General features: G+C 39.9%; 1 protein-coding gene across 1 annotated transcript in view; it reads right to left on the reverse strand.

Moving 5' to 3' along the window:
- Positions 1-12,609: 12,609 nt before the first annotated feature.
- Positions 12,610-15,154, reverse strand: part of stac3 (SH3 and cysteine rich domain 3) — a 72,233-nt gene continuing 69,688 nt past the window's right edge. Inside the window, exon 13 of the mRNA XM_084421155.1 lies at positions 12,610-13,275. Within this exon, the coding sequence (XP_084277281.1) occupies positions 13,177-13,275 (99 nt within the window). The 3' untranslated portion in view covers positions 12,610-13,176. The remainder of the gene's footprint in view (positions 13,276-15,154) is intronic.

Raw genomic sequence — 15,154 nt, forward strand, 5'->3', positions numbered from 1 at the left:
TGGCCATGCCTAGTTTGAAGGAGATAAAAACTGGTTCTTTGGAACAGAGAGGGCTTGCCTGGTGACTGCTGATCTGCTGCCATTGTGTCCAATGCACTTCCCTGCTCTGCAAATGAAGCCCAGGTTCCCAGGCATCTCTGTTTGACCACCGGGATACTGCAGCTGGATTTTCTCAACGCTCTCTAATGTTGCCTAAAGGGCCGTAATTATATTTTATTACCACACATTGTGAATGTGTGTCCATTTTCTGTGGTGTTGGTGTTCATTGTGGTCGTTTGCTTTTAGCCCCAGCAATACCTATCTTATGGTTCCAGTGGCTGGCAGCGTCCTGAAGACTGTGGCTATCCTCGAACCTCCCTCAACGCTCTCTAATGTTGCCTGAAGGGCCGTAATTATATTTGATCGTACTACAGTATAAGTGTGACCTGCTATCTGTGATGTTGGTGGTCATTCTTGGTGCTCTCTTCTAGCCTCTGGATTATCCATCTTGGTCTCCTGGGCCCAAGGTTGTTGTGAAGACTCCCTTGGTTACACCGGAATCTCCCTCAACGTTGATGTTTGCTGCCGAGAGTACCGTAACTTTCTCCTGTGGGTCGGACGACTGCTGTGACCTTCTGGACGTGTCCACTTGACTTTTTGGAGGGAGGACAGCTGGAGCGAACTGCTGTGAAGCCACCAAACCTTAACCTGTCTAAATGGCTTCAGAGACATCATTTTAGTGAACTCTTTCCCCTACGTAACACTATTTCTAGTTAGTACTTGCTGTCCCAATAAAGACTATTTGTTGTATCCACACATTGACTGTCTGTTTTGTTCCTGTGGCTGGGACCTGATTTATTCTATTTAGCGTTGGTCACTAGGTGACAACAACACCCTGAAGAAAAGACAATTATAGGTTAAGAGCTGATCTGAATGGGCATTCAGGAGCCAGCAGAGACCATTGAACTAATGGTTATCTGTTGTGGAGACAGTTTTTTTGTCAACACAGAGATTTGTGTTGATGCTGAATTAATGTGTCAGTTCTGACTCCTGTAGATCATTTAGACATGACAAAGGACCATTCTAAGACATGGTGGTGGCTAAAGATGACTCAAGAGAATTTTCTGGAAAACAAAGGTTAGGTAAATTGAGTATTTAAACTAAAGATAACCTTAGAAAAGATCATAGAACGATTGAATATGACTGATTATTTTAGTTACAGTCCTAGGAGGCTGTTGAAAAGATTATTTGCTTATAGTGAGAGAGAAAGAGACTGCTTGGGATGGTACTCTGTCTGTTCTTCTGTTATCAGTCAGCCAAAGAAAGCTGAAGCAAAGTAATAATTATGCACCAAAACAATCCAGCTGACTTTTCTAAAATCAGATGGATAATGAACAGACATGCTTTGAAACTGGTTAAGAGGCCATAAAAACATTAGATAAAAGATACAGGAAAATGTAAGGTTAAAATGTCATGTAAAATTTAAATCTTTTTAGAGAAAAGATATGAATAAGAAATATGAGCAGTTCATAGTCAGGGATGAGTGTGAGTGTTAATTCATGTTTTGTACAGTATGTGTTAGTTTAGGACAATTGTTCTGTCTGAATAGTGTGTATAAATTTGTCATTAACCTCTGGAAAGAGTGTTTCAGCATTATAGATGGGTTAAGGCAAATGACAAATTTGAAAGTAAGCTGAGGATTGTGAGTCAATCTGATGAGAAGGCAACACAGAACATAGGATGAGCTTTAAGTTGATTGATCATCGAGCTCTGTCTGTTAATTATTTTGGTCATTTATGATGTGCAGTAGATTTGAATTACTTTCTGGACTGGTTTAACCCTCTGGGGACCAAGCTGTTTTTGGGGCCCTTGACATGTTCTGACATGCTCTGACATTTGTGCTTTTTTCAGTTATTTATAAACATGTTAATGGCAAAGGTGTAAATTCACTCTATATAGCACAAACAGGCCTACCATAATATGCGAGCAACATGTATGTAGATGTTTGTATTTTTAAGAGAATAATGTTTATGCGTGGTTATTTAAAAAAATAAAAATGAAAGTTGCTGAAATAAGACCACAAAACTCATACAAAATATGTGCCCACAAGACTTTTGACTAATGGATGTTTTCTCTTCGAGTTCTAGCTTCAAAATTATGTGAAAATAGTCTTGCTTTATCGTTCACAAAAAAAAATGCATTGATTTAAATGGTGTAAAACAGGTTTTGCTTGGAAAGCCAATATGCGAGGGGGAGGAGTAGTTTACACCTAAGTCCCACCCACTCTGCATAATGACTCTGCATAATTAGCCATTCATTCAGGTGTGACACTGACTGAGCCACAATGCAAGGACAAAATATATATTTTGAAGAAGACTTATATTGACCATTTAAGATTTTGCTTACATCTATCTTGTAAATATGTTTTGCTATTTTATTAAAAAGGTTACAATTACAACAATAATTACAATTTCAGCAATATTTCTGCAAAAAAGTACTCTTTCTTTGTAAAAAAAAAAAAAAGATTATAGGCCTACATTTTATCATATGTATTCATTAGTTTGAATATAGCCAACATTGGAACATCTTAGTCTATGACTTTATTTTTGACAAAATAGTATTTTATATATATGAGCAGAAAAGCTTATTTGATGTGACAGTATATTCTACAGTAAAAACTGTACCCAAATCTAGTCAACAAAATGTTGTCTTTCATACTTCGCCTGACTGTAACGTTGTTTTTATGAAATATTAGGGCATAGCCTATAAATGTTAATTTGCAGTTTAATACGTTGCTTATACAAATACATTTTATTTCAACATATTTCAGTCGATTTTTACTCATCTCAGTAGGCTATAGCAAAGCAGTTTATTCTTTCACACACAGACGCGCGATTCATATTTAGGCTAAACAGTCTTTACAAATATGTACCCTTCATTCATCTCACAGAAACGCGATTCATATTTAGGCTAAACAGTCTTTACAAATATGTACCCTTCATTCATCTCACAGAAACGCGATTCATATTTAGGCTAAACAGTCTTTACAAATATGTACCCTTCATTCATCTCACAGAAACGCGATTCATATTATAGAAACGCGATTCATCTTTTTGTTTACATAGGCCTAACGTTATTCCATAACGTTATTCCACATTAACACTTGAGAAAGGATAACTTAGCCTACCTCACTCCTCAGCGGGATCTGCTCCTCATATTGCTCCTCATATCAGCACGGAAACTTTTCTCCATAAAGGTAGGCTATATTGTGCCTCTTTGTTTACAGCTGATGTGGGGGCGTTTCACAGACTGAAATGGTTCTCAGAATTTGCATTTGAATAGCACGCGCTCTCCGGGGCGTGGTCAAATTACTGTGAATCATCTCGTAATGAGCTCGACTGGAGTCGCTCTCTTTTTATACAGATTACAGAAGCTGATAATATTTGTTTTTTTATATAAATTACTTCATTTAAAAGCTGCGATCTCAAGCTTTATGCCCGTGGGTCTGTTTGCCTGTTTGACTGAATTTTCGCGGAGTTATAGATCATTTTCGAACGCGTTTCAAATGGGAGTTTACTGACAGAGAGAAGGCAGAAATAGCATCATGTTAGTTTTTCTTTATTTGTCAAAAAGCAAAACACTTTATTTTTATTGTGAGTATACAGAAAAAAAATAGAAACTGAACAGGATCGATTGATGTATTACACGAAAATGAAAGATCAAAATTAACAGAGCATTTTGTGTTTATTTTTCATTGCTAAAAAAAAAAACGAGCAAAACGCGCGGGCGCGTTTTTGGTCCCCAGAGGGTTAAGTATTGATGTGTAAATTAGAATTGTGAAGTCGTAGATAGCCGTCAGTCATGTGTTGAGAAAAAGTTATAGATTTGACAGCAACAAACACGTAGGCTAAGTAAATATCAGATTATTCAGAGAGCCCTTAACAGTTATGTATTGTAAAAAGGGGAGATTGTTATTCGACTGACGTTGACGAAGTGTGCACACCACGACCTGACCTGACCAATTGATGACCTGAAGAATGTTCGTAGATGACAGTTGTTTAAGAGACCAAACAATAGGCCTGAAAAGCAAGAAACGCTGTGAGACTAGGGGCCGTTGCCTTAAAACAATTTGATAAGAAGATGAAATTGTGGCTTTAACCCTCTGGGGACCAAAAACGCGCCCGCGCGTTTTGCTAGTTTTTTTTTTTAGCAATGAAAAATAAACACAAAATGCTCTGTTAATTTTGATCTTTCATTTTCGTGTAATACATCAATCGATCCTGTTCAGTTTCTATTTTTTTTCTGTATACTCACAATAAAAATAAAGTGTTTTGCTTTTTGACAAATAAAGAAAAACTAACATGATGCTATTTCTGCCTTCTCTCTGTCAGTAAACTCCCATTTGAAACGCGTTCGAAAATGATCTATAACTCCGCGAAAATTCAGTCAAACAGGGAAACAGACCCACGGGCATAAAGCTTGAGATCGCAGCTTTTAAATGAAGTAATTTATATAAAAAACAAATATTATCAGCTTCTGTAATCTGTATAAAAAGAGAGCGACTCCAGTCGAGCTCATTACGAGATGATTCACAGTAATTTGACCACGCCCCGGAGAGCGCGTGCTATTCAAACGCAAATTCTGAGAACCATTTCAGTCTGTGAAACGCCCACATCAACTGTAAACAAAGAGGCATAATATAGCCTACCTTATGGAGAAAAGTTTCCGTGCTGATATGAGGAGCAGATCCCGCTGAGGAGTGAGGTAGGCTAAGTTATCCTTTCTCAAGTGTTAATGTGGAATAACGTTATGGAATAACATTAGTGTAGGCCTATGTAAACAAAAAGATGAATCGCGTTTCTATAATATGAATAGCGTTTCTGTGAGATGAATGAAGGGTACATATTTGTAAAGACTGTTTAGCCTAAATATGAATCGCGTTTCTGTGAGATGAATGAAGGGTACATATTTGTAAAGACTGTTTAGCCTAAATATGAATCGCGTTTCTGTGAGATGAATGAAGGGTACATATTTGTAAAGACTGTTTAGCCTAAATATGAATCGCGCGTCTGTGTGTGAAAGAATAAACTGCTTTGCTAGAGCCTACTGAGATGAGTAAAAATCGACTGAAATATGTTGAAATAAAATGTATTTGTATAAGCAACGTATTAAACTGCAAATTAACATTTATAGGCTATGCCCTAATATTTCATAAAAACAACGTTACAGTCAGGCGAAGTATGAAAGACAACATTTTGTTGACTAGATTTGGGTACAGTTTTTACTGTAGAATATACTGTCACATCAAATAAGCTTTTCTGCTCATATATATAAAATACTATTTTGTCAAAAATAAAGTCATAGACTAAGATGTTCCAATGTTGGCTATATTCAAACTAATGAATACATATGATAAAATGTAGGCCTATAATCTTTTTTTTTTTTTTTACAAAGAAAGAGTACTTTTTTGCAGAAATATTGCTGAAATTGTAATTATTGTTGTAATTGTAACCTTTTTAATAAAATAGCAAAACATATTTACAAGATAGATGTAAGCAAAATCTTAAATGGTCAATATAAGTCTTCTTCTAAATATATATTTTGTCCTTGCATTGTGGCTCAGTCAGTGTCACACCTGAATGAATGGCTAATTATGCAGAGTCATTATGCAGAGTGGGTGGGACTAAGGTGTAAACTACTCCTCCCCCTCGCATGTTGGCTTTCCAAGCAAAACCTGTTTTACACCATTTAAATCAATGTATTTTTTTTTGTGAACGATAAAGCAAGACTATTTTCACATAATTTTGAAGCTAGAACTCGAAGAGAAAACATCCATTAGTCAAAAGTCTTGTGGGCACATATTTTGTATGAGTTTTGTGGTCTTATTTCAGCAACTTTCATTTTTATTTTTTTAAATAACCACGCATAAACATTATTCTCTTAAAAATACAAACATCTACATACATGTTGCTCGCATATTATGGTAGGCCTGTTTGTGCTATATAGAGTGAATTTACACCTTTGCCATCAACATGTTTATTAATAACTGAAAAAAGCACAAATGTCAGAGCATGTCAGAACATCTCAAGGGCCCCAAAAACAGCTTGGTCCCCAGAGGGTTAAGTAATATTTTTATTTCAGAGGCAGAGAAAGATGTCTAAAGGAGATTTGGCTGAAGAACAACGTTTGGGTTAGCAAAACTTTATCCAAACAAATGTTACCAAATAAATATGAACAAATATTGCAGTTTTCCTGTAGCTCAAACATTAGAGTTTAGCACCAGTAACGCCAAGATCATGGGTTCGATTTCCGAGGGAAAGCAAGAACTGATAAGAAAGTAAATATGTACCTTGAAATGTAAGTCGCTTTGGATAAAAGCGTCTGATAAATGTAAGAGAATCTTTATGTTAAATTGATGCATGAGATGAGATCTCGTGCATCAAGAGGAGGATGATAACAGTTGCCAAATATGGTTTAAAGCCATCGCACAGGTGGGAAGATAAATGTCGGAAGGACATTGGGTTTAATTGGGTAAAAACCCTGCAAGAAGCCATTCTTCCCCCTAACAAAATTGCTGTGTGCATTGTTTGTATTTTTAAGTGTGCTAATAACAAGAATTGTTTCGACAGGAAACGCCAGGGCAGATGCGACAGCACAGCAGACAAAAGAAAACTATGTGACAATAACCTCAACATTTGTTTTTCTTTACAGAAGATGCAGACTTTTGCGCACATGGCATGAGCAAAGACACACACACACATGAACAAATGGTCAGATAAGAGCCTTTCAACTCTTCAGGGGGGTCAGAAGGACAGGAAAGCCCAGGAGGGGGTCAGAAGGACCATTTGCATTCAGGAAAGCCCAGGGGGTTAGAAGAACTTGTCTAAAACCAGCACAGGAGTGAAATGGCAGGGCAGACTGTGCCCAGTGAAAACAATAGCTATGAATGAATTTGACTAGTTATCCTGGCCTGGGTTATTATTGTGTCAGAAAGAAAGGTGCAACACCTGCGCAGCGCATAACTTAAAAGTTTTATTTTACAGGATGTCAGGATGGATTGAACCAAACAGAACTGATTCTGTATTGTTTTGTTAACATGAGCAACGTGGGTTGAGTGTTTTTTTCAGGGGACAAGGACCCTGAGTGCTATTCAGTGAGCAAAAATGATCTGGTGACAATAATGTTTCAGGCTGTTGAATCCACAGGTCACACCAAAGGGACGACAAGACAAGCGGTCACTAACAAAATCACTTAAGGTCTGCTTTCACAGGTGACAGCAGACAGTAAACGACTCATTCCAGTGGGGGTGCGATCGTGATCTAAGGGAAAATCTTGTAAGGATCTGGGTCCAAGCATCGCACCTTAAACTATACCAACCAACATCAGCAACCCCATACGCCACAACGAAGAATAAAGTAAGGGATCAAGGATATGTGCTAGAAACAAACCTCTCCTTGCCAACGTTGGAAAAAGACCATTTCAACGGCACGCAAAGTGTCAAAATGGTGAAGATGGAACGTCCACGGGGGAACGAACATAGAAAAATGTTGACCAATTAATGGTTGAAGAAAAGTTTTGTGATTTTATTTGATTGAATCAAATTAGGGCTTAGTATTGACATAAATCTAATAATTTGACTTGTGCAAAGAAAAATGTGTTTTCAGGTAGAAGATCTATTAATTAATGTGAAGTATGGTGATTAGAAAAAAAGACGGTATGTAATGGAAAAGTCAAGGATAATTTCGAACAACGAATGATCAAATTATAAAACTTTTCTGGTTAGATTTTATTAAATAGATTTTAATTAAATATAGCTTTAGAAGTAAAACCATTTCCTGACAAAATATTGTGATTAATTTAAAAAAAAAAAGGCTAAATACATAGTGTTATGATTGTATGTGTAATTCTGATAATTTTGTTATTAATGGGTACAGTCCATCCTAAGGGTGAACAAAATTATGCAGATGGTACGAGTAACAGAAGTTGAAATTATAATCATTTACGGTTTTTCGGTATTATAATATCCTTTATTCTTACTATACTAGTTCTTGTTTATACTAAGGTGACTGAGGGTTCGATCCAGGTCGAGAGTGCAATGACAGTGTTTATTCATATAGCCCGGCTTCATATAAATATTTATTTGCTTGCTAAATAATTATGGGCCTATCCTTACGAAAACAGCCTAAGCTTTTTCATTCTGAACTTTTAACAAGGTTCAAGATATGATCAGGTAAACGAAAACCAGACATGAAGAGTATAACTGTGATGTAAGAAACCTAAATTAATTCTAGTCTTAAGGTTTAATAGTATAATGAGTTTGATTAAAATTGGAAAACAAGAATGAATTTTTATTATTGGTTATCAGAGAATGATAAAGAGGAGGAATATTGTGGTGGAAATTCATTATTTCTTATATATATATATTGTTTTCCAAACTGTTAATCTCATTTGATTATGTGTTTCTGTGAGGGTTTTCTAACAGCTGAATTGGGGGCAGGAAAGAGCAGATGTAATAAACCAGATAGCCCGGGGAGATAACAAACACCTGGGCACGAGAAAGAATCTTAGTCAAAGAATACAGGATGTCATATAGCTTGAGATATAAGATGTCTTTAAGGAAATTTACAGAAACTGGGAAAGGAGGAGTCAAGAATGTCAGAAACCTGTATAAAATGTCTCAGTTTTATTATGTCAGTAGGCTTTCTGTTTCGCAGCTGGGTGGCTGCGGTTGCGAAAAGATTCCTCAAAGAATAAACGCCTTTTCTCATTATTACAATTTTGCCTCTTAATGCTTCTTACACCTGTTGATGCTGTGTTTCTCATTGAAAATTGAAATTTGCTATTACAAGGTCACGTCAGGTGAAAAGTGGGAGACGAAAAATGCTTTGGCCAGCTTTAATGTTGCAGGGGACTACGGCCCCCCTTTTGGTCATTTTCAAAGCCAAGTGACTTAATAACATTAACCCCAACAACAGTGGTGAATGTGTCCAACAACGGCTGGATAACAACTGAGCTATTTTTGGATTGGGGGATGCAGGTCATGGACATGGATGACTTCAGACCACGTGTGCTGCTGCTGGACGGCCACACCAGCCATGTATTCAACATCAAATTCCTGAGGCTCATGCAGTCACACAGGGTACATGTGGTGGGCTATTCTTCCCACACCACCCACTGTCTGCAACCAGTGGACAAGTCCCTCTTCAAGTCCCTGAAACATCATTGGAGTGAGGAGGGATGAGCTTCATGCGGTTAACAGTTTTCATACATTTCATACAAACAAACAAAGCCTGCCAAAAAAACACAATAAAGATGGAGGGTACAAGCTCGGATGGCCGGGACATTTGCAATATTTGCAAAGCCAGATATGGTGATGAAAATGATCCCAAGAATACTGAGTCTTGGACTTCTGCTGTACCTGCACCCCTCCTTAAAAAAAAGTTATGTTTATTATTATTGTTGTTCACTTGAATAACATTTGAATGTGTTTAAAGTGTCCCAGTTTGCCAATAGGGCCTAGAATAATTTGTCTCCCTTTCGATACGTTTCATTTGCATTACATCAGTCTCTGAGGCTTATGGGGAAACTCAGTTTTCTCCGCATACTGAAGCCTGACTGGTTCACGTCACCAAAATGGGCAAAGCCGACTGTCTATTTAAGTCGCACAAAAAAGTCATTGAGTTTGAATTTGTTTCCTTCAGCACAAAGATCATCTCCTCAGAAGCTTTTCTACCCGCCATTGACATCAAGCCTCCTCGCAGCTCGAAGCTGACTCTGCACTTCTCCCCTACGGCTTTCTGGCAAAAGCAAATTGAGCAAAGTTTTTTGCAAAATGTCACGCAACGAGTGTGGCTCATGCAGGGTTCCCCTCACCAGGCACCCAGACCTTTTCCCGCTGTTAAGGCGAATCAGATTAAAAACAAACACCTTCACAAAAAGAGCATTCTTCCTCTGTTTCATGTTGCTGTAAGCGTCAGCCCCCCACCACAGTACGGCCTTTGGCTCTTGGACGGAGCCAATGTCAGGCTGGAACATCAACTGCCTGGAAATGATGGCAAGGCTCTAAAGTGGTGTTCGACAGTGGTAACCTAGTATTTAAATCACCAGGGGGGTCTCAGGTCCCATCTGCTGAACATACTGGTGCGTCGCCGCCTCCTATGGGAACAGGACAATCTCCACTCAGTAAGAGTAATACGTTTGCCAAGCTCACTGAACACAAGAGCAGATATTCTGTCCCAGAACGGACCGCCTCGAGGGGAATGGAGACTCCACCCCCAGATGGTCCGCATCATTTGGAGCATTTTCAGCCAGGTGGAAGTAAATCATTTTTGCATCGATGAGAACACCCACCACCAATTATTTTCGAGGGAAAAGAAAGCATTAGCCCACATTTGGGGTCAATGTGTGTTTGAATAAGAGTCATCCATCCAGTGTTTAATGTTTCTTTATTTTTTTATTCTGTATAGTATAATAGAATCTATTTAGAATAGTATCATATGAGGGGCTAAGACATTTGTATCATAATAAAAAAAAAATGCAGAAGGTAAATTATCAGAAAGTGTCCCATACCATACCATCTTCTTCCGCTTATCCGGGGCCGGGTCGCGGGGGCAGCAGTCTAAGCAGAGATGCCCAGACTTCCCTCTCCCTAGACACTTCCTCCAGCTCTTCCGGGGGAACACCGAGGCGTTCCCCTGGGCCTCCTCCCGGTGGGACACGCCCGGAACACCTTCCTGGGAAGGCGTCCAGGAAGCATCCGGAACAGATGCCCGAGCCACCTCAGCTGACCCCTCTCGATGTGGAGGAGCAGCGGCTCTACTCCCTCCGAGTGACCGAGCTTCTCACCCTATCTCTAAGGGATCACCCAGCCACCCTGCGGAGAAAGCTAATTTCTGCCGCCTGTATCCGGGATCTTGTCCTTTCGGTCATGACCCACAGCTCATGACCATAGGTAAGAGTACTTCACCTTGCGGCTGAGCTCTTTCTTCACCACGACAGACCGGTACATCGACTGCATTACTGCAGAAGCTGCACCGATCCGTCTGTCAATCTCCCGTTCCATCCTTCCCTCACTCGTGAACAAGACCCCAAGATACTTGAACTCCTCCACTTGAGGCAGGAACTCTCCAGCAACCTGAAGTGGGCAAGCCTCCCTTTTCCGACTGAGAACCATGGCCTCGGATTTGGAGGTGCTGATTCTCATCCCAGCCGCTTCACACTCGGCTACAAACCGCCCCAGTGAACGCTGAACATCATCCGCAAAAAGCAGAGACAAAATTGTGTGGTCCCCAAACCTGACACCCTCCGGCCCCTGGCTGTGCCTAGAAATTCTGTCCATAAAAATTATGAACAGAACCGGCGACAAAGGGCAGCCCTGCCGGAGTCCAACATGCACCAGGAAACAGTCTGACTTATTGCCGGCAATGCGAACCAAGCTCCTGCTCCGGTCGTACAGGGACCGTACCTGACCCCATACTCCCAGAGCACCCTCCACAGGATGCCGCGAGGGACATGGTCAAATGCCATCTCCAAATCCACAAAGCACATGTGGACTAGTTGGGCAAACTCCCACGAACCCTCCAGCACCCTGGAGAGGGTGTAGAGCTGGTCCAGTGTTCCACGACCGGGACGAAAATCGCACTGTACTTCCTGAATCCGAGGTTCTACTATCGGCCGTATTCTTCTCTCCAGTACCCTGGCATAGACTTTCCCGGGGAGGCTGAGAAGTGTGATCCCCCTGTAGTTGGAACACACCCTCCGGTCCCCCCTCTTAAAAAGAGTTACCACCACCCCGGTCTGCCAGTCTCCACTGTAAACAGTATTGGTAGGGCACTGCTTCCCTCTCCTGAGGTGCCGGACAGTTTGCCAGAATCTCTTCGAGGCCAACCGATAGTCCTTCTCCATGGCCTCACCGAACTCTTTCCAAGCCCGATTTTTTGCCTCCACAACCACCCAGGCTGCAGTCCGCTTGGCCTGTCGGTACCCGTCAGCTGCCTCAGGAGTTCCACAAGCCAGCCAGGCTCGATAGGACTCCTTCTTCAGCTTGACGGCATCCCTTACTTCCGGTGTCCACCACTGGGTTCGGGGATTGCCGCCTCGACAGGCACCGGAGACCTTACGGCCACAGCTCCGAGTGGCCGCGTCGAAAATGGAGGTGGAGAACATGGTCCACTCAGACTCAATATCATAGAAAGTGTCTCACATTACCAGAATTCTGTCTCATGAGGCGCTTGACAGTAGCTGAACGCCATGCCCTCTGTAAACGCTATGTTAGCTTGTGTCACAAAGTCTCTTTTCAATAACTCATGGGTAAATTTCAATGATCAGCAGCCATGTGCTTAACGGCATAGCAGGCTAACCATGGCAAGGCAGGAAAAAACTTGGGAAGGCACATTAGCAACAGCCATCTTAATGACCAACAATAGTGAAAAAAAAAAAAAAAATCCTCCAGTTAATAAACAAAGCACTCTTCATCCACCTTGTTTACTCATCACTTCAATGGTTCTGACTTCCTCATTGAAAAGAGTACTCAATAATAAAATCCTACCCACAAACACAACAAAAGACCTGATTTTTGACCTAATAAAGTAGTTTTCTGGGTCATAACATGTTAAAGAATATCAAAAAGACATTTTTGTAAGCTTGTATACTGCTGCAATAAGTTATGTATTGGTATGTGTTAAAAACAACAACAACAACAACAAAAATGTTTATTTAACTTTGTATGTCACGTTCACACTTTGCTTTCTGTTTTCATTTAACTGGTGTGTAAAAAATAAATAAAATAAAAAACCTGGTGTTCCTACACAAAATATATATAAGGGATTGTCTGGGATTACTATGTGTTTTAGTTCTTTGACCTAGTTTTCAGTTTGTTGCTATGGTTTCTCTTTGATTTGGTTATGTGTTACACCTGTTTCTAATGTGAGTAATGTATGTGTCACCACAAAGAGTTTTAGACAATACAAACTTATTTTTGCAGTTCCTAATAAAATTACTGGCCAACTAATGAGAAATTTTGTTTTTATTTTCTCAGCAAAATTTTTTATTCATGTGTAGTGCTTGGTAAAAGTTAAATTTAGACCCTGTGTACAAGCCAGTGAGGTCAGATTTTGTAATTTAGCTCCTTCTGTCTCATTTATTTCTCTGTCCATTCTTGAGCTTCACATATTTTCTTCATTAATGAATCTCCATCATTCAGAGCTCCAGTAGTAGGTCAGCAGGGAAGAAGCCCAGTTTACGGCCAGTGCTTACTTTCAGATATCCATTCACCTCTTCTCCTTTCTTCACCACAATCTACAAAGCAGAACACAGTTATAAATCTGAAAAACCAGTCGGTGATCAGTCAATAAACTGCCTCTTGAATACATTTTGATTCAGTTCCTTTATGCTTAAAGTAACAACATGTAGTTTTTCAACCTTCATAATATATTTCCAAGACCCTTGTGATGGTACATCGACTTACAATAGGTTGAATGACACGTCTGCCAGAGCCTGACGGGGTCTGTATCGCTTTTACTGGCACTATGTAACTTCAGGGTGCGGGTAGTAACCAGAGCTCAAAAAGAACTACAAAATTCGACTGCTTTACGGCATATGTCACTTTGCCCACCACTTCCTCAAATTCGGCCGTGACAGGCCAACCAGCGCGTTTGTTTTCGTGCGTCTGTTTTCGTCATGGCTGAAGCAGCAGCGAAACGTAAGAAGTCCAAGGTTTTGTCTGAGTAGAGTCGGAAGAGGAAAAGGGAGAGTGATAAACTGAAAGGCAGGACGAGGATCAATATTGGTCGAGCGTTTGCTCGCTGGCGTGAGCTTATCGTCAGACCGATGCTGACTTGGCCGTCATGCTGTTGAACTAGTAAGTAAATTGTTTGCATTCTATCTTTAGTTTTTCTAATCTGTTGTCTGCCTGGCTACGTTACGGAAACTATCTGGTCCTCCATTTATCTTCATGAATCAGCTAACGTTAGTAGATGAGCGAATTATCAATCTATTAGCTAGTAAACACTAACATGCTAGTTTTAGATGGTTAGGATGCTATCGCTATCATTCTCATTCAGATTTGAGCATTGCAATCGACATGCAAATCGCAAATGTTTGAGTTAAAATGTTTAGTCTACTAAACATGTATAAATTATGAAAGGAGGAAGATTAATAATATTATCATTGCCCATATGAAAAAAAATCTGCATGCTTCATATACAGTAACAGCCCGTTCTCATCCCAAGTCGTCATATACTGACGCTTTCAAAATTTCTTCAATATCTGACGCACAAAGCACCCATAACCGAAGCGTCTCATATTGACGTCGGATATTGAATGTTTGAAAGTGACGATTTGGGGATGAGAATGCGTTGACAGTAACCGTAAATCATTTTACGACAGCGGTAATGGACAATTCCGCTTCCAACCTGTAGGGCGACCGCAGAGGAAAAGTTCCATGTTGTTGCTTTAAGTACAAACATTAAATAGGCAGACCAGATTTTTAGATTATCATACAGGACATACAGAGGTATTCCAGTTGAATTATTCAGGGGAGGGGAGAGGAGCGCATAAAAACACATTTGCCATTTCACAGGTTTAGTTAGCTATATAATTTGAGAAGCTGTTAGCAGTAAGACCTCAACAGAAAGCAGCTGGGTGCTCTAACTCTCCCCAACACTTTACTAATAATAGTGATCCACATGGCAATCACTCATCCCTCTTCAGTCCTCACCACACAGACACACACTGACCTGATCTTTCTTCAGGGTAATCTGGCCCATCTCTCTGTTTCCCACGAAGGAACGTTTCACTTTATATACCCTCTCGCCTGCTCGCACCCTGATGATGTAATTCATGACAGGAATGACAGCTCTCGACTTGTGGTTAGAATTATAGTTTCTTGTTTGCATGACATGTGGACTTAATAAATCATTATCTTGAGCAAAATAAGCAAGCTGATATTCAGTACAATCTATATCTTTTATTTCGAATACATATATAATTTGTGTTTTTTATTTTGTAAAAATAATTAAAGCACCGTTTTTAATGAGAGCGCATGTGTGCACGTGCTCTAGTACGTTAGAACGAGCCTATGATTGAATCTGGAAATAAAGCAAAATAACAGATAAAAATGAGAAATTGTCCTCAGATGCCATTTCCGAAATTTATAGCAAAACATCTAGCATTAATT

Source organism: Rutilus rutilus (assembly GCF_951802725.1).
Source record: "Rutilus rutilus genome assembly, chromosome: 10".
Lineage (NCBI taxonomy): Eukaryota > Metazoa > Chordata > Actinopteri > Cypriniformes > Leuciscidae > Rutilus > Rutilus rutilus.